The sequence below is a fragment of a genome, unplaced genomic scaffold, assembly GCF_019419815.1.
Source record: "Pyrus x bretschneideri cultivar Hongxiangsu unplaced genomic scaffold, Pyrus_bretschneideri_v1 Contig75, whole genome shotgun sequence".
In the NCBI taxonomy this organism is placed as follows: domain Eukaryota; kingdom Viridiplantae; phylum Streptophyta; class Magnoliopsida; order Rosales; family Rosaceae; genus Pyrus; species Pyrus x bretschneideri.
This window is the reverse complement of record NW_025999815.1, coordinates 600160-606811: the sequence shown is the minus strand read 5'-3', so window position 1 is coordinate 606811 and position 6652 is coordinate 600160. Positions and strand designations below refer to the sequence as shown.

The following is a 6652-nucleotide window of genomic DNA, read 5'->3' as shown; positions in this document are numbered from 1 at the left end:
ACTTATTTTTCTTAGGCAAATCGTCACCCGAAATGGCGTGCAGCCATGGCCGAGGAGATCAATGCCCTACTCAAAAATAACATATAGGTCATTGTTCCTCATTCTCCTGCTCAACACAAGATCAGTTGTAAATGGGTTTATTGCATCAAGCGCAATGCTGATGGCACCATTGAACGTTATCAAGCCTGTTTGGTGGCCAAGGGCTTTCATCAACGGCCCAGGATTGATTTTGACGAAACGTTTAGTTCGGTGGTAAAACCTGCACCTATCTGTACTGTCTTAAGCATCGCGGTGTCTAAGGGCTGGCAACTTCATCAACTCGACGTCCAAAATGCATTCTTACATGGTTAGCTTCAGGATGAGGTTTACATGTCTTAGCCACCTGGCTTTATCCATCCTCAGTATCCTCACCATGTTTGTCGACTTGTGAAAGCCCTCTATGGCCTTAAACAGGCCCCTCGGGCCTGGTTTACAAGGTTTAGTTTCATTTTTATCTTATTATAGATTCGTTCAAAGTTGAGCCGATAATTCTCTTTTTATTCTCCACTGTGGTACTTATACTATAGTCCTCATTCTCTACATTGATGACATAGTTTTGACAGGCAGTCTTCCCACTTTTTTACAAGAATTTATCCAGGCCTTGGGTTTTGTTTTTTACTTAAAGGGCTTAGGTCCTTTACATTATTTTTTGGGTATTCAGGTACAGATAACCATTACTGTGATTCATCTTTCCCAAACCAAATATGCATTTGACCTCTTGAAGCGAGCAAACATGATTGAATGTAAGCCTTATTCTACTCCGATTGCTGCCAAAACTTCTCTATCAGCCCATGATAGTCCTTTGCTCTCCACAGCCACTAAGTTTCACACTCTCGTTGGTTGTCTCCAGTACCTGACCTTAACCCGGCCGGACATGTCATTCACCATCAACATTATCACCCAGTTTATGGCGTCTCCTCGCCAACCACACCTCCTGGCCGTTAAATGTATTTTATAATACATCATAGGCTCGTTAACTTATGGATTGTTGTTTCGTCCACAACCTATTCCCTCTTGCATTTCTACTTATTCAGATGTCGATTGGGCTGATTGTGTTGATACTTGTCACTCAACAATGGGCTATTTAATTTACAATGGCAATAATCTGGTGTCATGGTGTTCTAAAAAGCAACCAACGGTCTCAAAGTCCAGCACCGAGTCCGAGTATCGTGCTTTATCTCATACGTGTGCAGAAACTACGTGGCCCTCCTATTTGTTCCGTGAGTTAGGTATTGCTGCTCAGTTTCCTATTCACCTCTACTGTGACAATCTCAGCACCATTTACATGGTTGCAAACCTAGTGTTCATGCTTGGACTCGCCACATTGAGTTAGATTACCACTTTGTTCGTGAACATGTCGCTTTGGGCAATCATCAGGTCTGTTTTCTGCCTTCTGTCGACCAGCCTGTAGACTTTCACACCAAAGGCCTTCACAAGCCACGTCATTTTCTTCTTCGGTCCAAACTTGTTCATACTTTGACACCAAGTTTGTAGGGGCTGTTAAACAAGAGTCCAACATATGTTAAACTTACAATTGTATTTTGACGTTTGATGATAATATTCTTATCTCTTGTATCTAATATAGATGGAGACTTGAAATCCAAATAAGACTCTTGTACATCAATCTTATGTAACTATTTATACAGAGGAATGAAGCAATGAAAATCAATGCTTTCAGAAATATTTTCTCACCTTAAATTAGTTTTATACATGTTCATTCGCAATCTATCCAAATCTTGAATAACCAATTATTTCTACCAATTAGTTTGAGTCACTGCTATAGTGAGACCAATATATGTGTCCCACGTCTTGCATGCGTGGATGCCATGGGTTGGTTCTCTAGTTTGATTATATTCTAAAGCTACAATAACTAAAAAGGTTTAGCATAAAGATTCAAATGGATTATAATTCAAGCAAAGCCAGTCTATTATGCCTTGCCTTAAATTGGCAGTTTTGATTTTATATATATTTTTAGTGTAGCATCAAGAAAAGTAGAATCATGTGATAAAAGAAATAGAGAAAGAAACTAATGTTGTAACATATCATTTGACTTATACAACATATTTTATAAGCAACATAATATTGCATATACATTTCTTTACTAATTTTTCTCTTAGCAAACAATATATGCCTTCCGGGCATGCAGATTTAATATATATATATATGTGTGTGTGTGTGTGTGTGTGTGTGTGTGTGTGTGTGTGTGTGTGTGTGTGTGTGTGTGTGTGTGTGTGTGTAATATATAATATATCATGAATATACAACACTATGAGTCTAAGTTACATAATGGACTTGTAACAATTTATTGAACTTGCAATTCGTGAAGTCAAACTTAAGACAACCCATCCATCCACACACATCACCACCACCATTTACAAGTAAAAAAGAAATATCATTAGTTTGTAATACATAAAGAGATGATCAACATGGTGGTCAATAGATTTGGTACGTACAATAGTATCATTTTTTATAGTAGGCATCTCACTACACAGCCCTCCAGTAGCACATGAATGCAATAGTGTAATTTTGGTCCCGAGTCAAACAGTATGTCAAAGTGGAGTCAGCACAAATAATGAGTCCATTGAGAATCCAAACTTTTACTCGATTTTCACTAAACCAACCCCTTGGTGTTAAAACTTAAAATTAATAGCATCATTTTAAAATAAAAGATCAGTTGCATTATTATTGGGGTAAAATATATTAGAAACCAAAATCGCTGATTATTTATAAATTAAATGCCAGGCCATGTAGACTTGAAGAGGGCACAGTATCACCTTCTAGAAGGTCTGGAACTGCAATTGAGTTAGCTACTAATTATTTGTCTAACACTTCTAATTAAGAGCGCGGTGATGAGGCAGTCTAAACGCTTCTAAAAAAGAATGAGGATCCTCTCCGGATCTTTGTGAAGATTCTGAGGATCCTCAAATCATGTCCGTTCATCGTACATCGTGTGGTCAAAAATCATTTTAAATACTTTTATTTAAAATTAAATATAAATAGTACCTGACGAAAATTGACTACACAATATACGATAAGCGGTCACGATTTGAGGATTCCCAGGATCAGTGGCAAAGCCAGGTGAGGGCGAGGAGTGGCGGCTGCCACTCCCCTCACCGGAAAACACAGCCCCAGCGCAGTTTCAGCCCTTCCCCTCCCAGAAAACCCAGCCCCTCCGCTCCTTGTTTGTTCTATGGTGAACTGGTTTTGCTGCACAGTGGGAAAGTGTATTCTTTTTATTTTTTATTTTTTTTATTTTTTATTTTATAAAAAAATTCAGGCTAAAACGGCATCGTTTCGTCTGTTTGAAAAAAAAAAAAAAATTATACGGTGGGGGGGACCGCGTGTCCCGCATTCGACCTCTCTTTACTCTCTCAGCCAATTACAGACAGAGAGCAGCAAAGCTGCCCCCCAAAATCCCAACAGGCAATGGAATGGAACGGAGCCACTGAGCCGTTTCCTCTCACTGTCTCACAGTCTTACTGCAACCGTTTCCTCTCACTCTCACAGTCTCACTCCAGGCTCCAGCCACTGATTCGCTGGCTTCCACCAGGCTAGCCTTCACACTTCAATTTAAAGGTAAATTTATAATCCCTACCTAACCCTAAATAATTATTTAATACGAATTTTATTTAATTGGTAATTTGGTATAGAAATAGAATCATATTAATATGGTAATGCACTAAGTTGGTTATTGGTTGTTAATTATTGATATGATATTATGAAATTAATTTTTAAGGTGAAAATTAAAATTAAAATTCTTGATTATTTATTAACTAATTGAATTATTACATAATGTATACAATTATTCATATGATTAATTGAATTGAATTTGTATTTATTGAATAATTTGTATGCTAATTGGTATTGATTAATTGAATCGTCGGTTGGATTATTTATGATGCATATTAGTATAGTTTACTCTAGGATTAAGAGTTTAAGAATTTTTTTTTTCTTTCCATTTTACAGTTACGTAATGGAACGATACTATAAGAAACAATGCTTAAATCCTCCTTCAAATATTCCAAGTAGTCCTATTTCGAATATTCCGAGTAAGTTACACATCCTCCTTCAAATATTCCAAGAAGTCCTCTTTCGAATATTCCGAGTAAGTTACAACAAAGTGAGGCGACTGAGTTGGATAAAATATTAGCTAATCTTCCTGCAGAATCTGCACATAGACGTCGAATGCTTGATTATCCACCTAATTATCGTGACGCAATTCAGAGACACTATCTCCAAAATGATCCTTGTCAACCTAGAGACCACATCATGCAAAGAAAAGTTAGCAACAATCAATGTTTTATCATCGGTTGGTTTGATAAGTTTAAGTGGTTGGAGTATAGTATATGCATTTTGTCGTTATTGTTATCTTTTCAAATGTGATTTTGATCAAATAGGTAGCACTAGAAGTGATGTCTTCACTGAGATAGGGTTTACAAATTGGAAGAAAGGACCCGAAAATCTTCAAGTCCATGAGGAAGGTGTTGGAAGTCTTCATAATCAAGTTGTACAGCAAGCTAGAGATTTGATGACACAAAAACAACACATTGAAACATTTGTGATTAAGCAAACCGATGAAGCTCGCATTAATTATCGTACTTTATTGAGTGCCTCACTTGAATGCACAAGATGGTTGTTGGGACAAGGTTTGCCTTTTCGTGGCCATGATAAATCGTGGAAATCAAGTAATAGGGGTAATTATTTGGAGCTTATGCAATTTCTTTCCAAGCATAATGAACAAGTTAGGAAGGTTGTGTTTGAGAATGCTCCTAAGAATCTTAAGTATACTTCTTTCAATATTCAAAAAGATCTTGTTCGTGCTTGTGCCATTGAAACTGTAGATGCAATCACTAAAGATATGGAAGGTGCATTTTTTTCTCTTTTTGTTGATGGAGCACGTCATTCTTCAACTAAAGAGTAAATGGCGGTGGTATTGTGTTATGTGAACAAAAAAGGAGAAGCAATTGAAAAGTTTTTGGCTGTTCAACATGTCTCCTCTACAACTAGTAGCTCACTTGAAGAGGCCATTGAGAGATTGTTTGCTACAACAAATTTGAGTATGTCCAAGTTACGAGGACAAGGCTATGATGGAGCTAGCAATATGAAAGGTGAGTTAAATGGTCTTAAAACAAAGATTTTGAACAAATACCCTCAAGCATTTTATATTCATTGTTTTTCACACCAACTCCAACTAGCTCTTGTATTCGTGGCAAAGGAAAATGAGGATGTTGCCAATTTCTTCATCAATGCTAGTAGTTTGGTGAATCTTATTGGATCATCGTGTAAGCGTCGTGATGCATTTAGAGAGAAACAATAAGAACAAATTCAGAAAGCTCTTGATCTTGGTAATATTGAAACGGGTAAAGGTTTAAATCAAGAAAGTAGTCTCATGCGTCCATGTGATACACGGTGGAACTCGCATTATGGTACTATAGTTAGTATTATTGTTATGTTTAAAGCTATGGTGGAGGTGGTTGAATGGGTTAAAAGTGATCGCAACCAAGATAATCTCGGTGAAGCAGCTAGGTTATTCAAAGACATACAAACTTTTGATTTTGCATTTCACCTTTTCTTGATGAGACTTATATTGGGAATTACAAATGAGTTATCACAAGCATTGCAAACGAAAGATCAAGATATTGTGAATGCGGTGGCGTTAGTGGAAGTTTGCAAGCAAATACTACAATCCTTGAGAGATGATGACTTTGGGGACTTGCTTCATGATGTAGAAAAGTTTTGTGAGAAGCATGATATTGTCGTTCCTAACATGGAGGATTTGCATTTCGTACCTGGAAAATCAAGGAGTAAAGCTCCAAAAATCACAAACTTATCGTGTGGACCTCTATTTTCAAGTCCTTGATATGCAACTAAAGGAATTGAATGATCGCTGCAATGAGGTAAACACCGAGTTGCTTCTTTGCTTAGCCCATCTTTATCCTCAAGATTTTGATCGTATGGACCTAATGAATCTTCTAATTCAACTTGACAATTACATTCATGATATGAAGATGCATAGTGAGTTTTCATCATTGAAAGGAATTAGTGATCTTGCAAAAGAATTAGTGAAGACCGGAAGGTGTGAAAGCTATATGTTGGTGTATAAGCTTTTTACATTAGCTTTGGTGTTACCAGTTGCAGCCGCTTCGATGGAGAGAGCTTTTTCTGCTACGAAGATTGTGAAAACACCATTGCGTAACAAAATGGAGATCAATAGTTGAGTGATAGCATGGTTGTTTACATTGAGAAAGATGTATTTGCCTTTATTGATAATGAGCCTATTATGCAACGTCTTCATGACATGAAACTTTGCAGGCGACAATTGTAATTTGTTTGTATTGATTAATTATGAAAAACATTACTATATAAAAAGATTTAGTTGTTACCATTTTTCTTTAACCTTGCATTCTTTTAAGTTCGCCCCTCCCCCCGAGAAATCCTGGCTTCGCCACTGCCTAGTATCCTCACAAAGAGAATCTGGAAATGATCCTTTTGGTCTCAAAAATTCATTGGCAAAGGATGAAAACCTATATGAAATGGTTCATGATTGGATAATTGACCCCAAAAAAAGGTTCACAAGTGGAACCACTATATTAGGTTTTTTTTTCCTCACGCA

The 6652-nt window shown here is 37.0% G+C and overlaps 1 protein-coding gene across 1 annotated transcript; it reads left to right on the top strand.

Moving 5' to 3' along the window:
- Positions 1–4960: 4960 nt before the first annotated feature.
- On the top strand, positions 4961–6257 carry LOC103965585. The gene is made up of 4 exons (XM_048574810.1): positions 4961–5147; positions 5235–5321; positions 5406–5824; positions 5913–6257. Exons 1-4 carry the CDS (start codon positions 4961–4963, stop codon positions 6255–6257), a joined length of 1038 nt encoding a protein of 345 aa, XP_048430767.1.
- Positions 6258–6652: the final 395 nt, after the last annotated feature.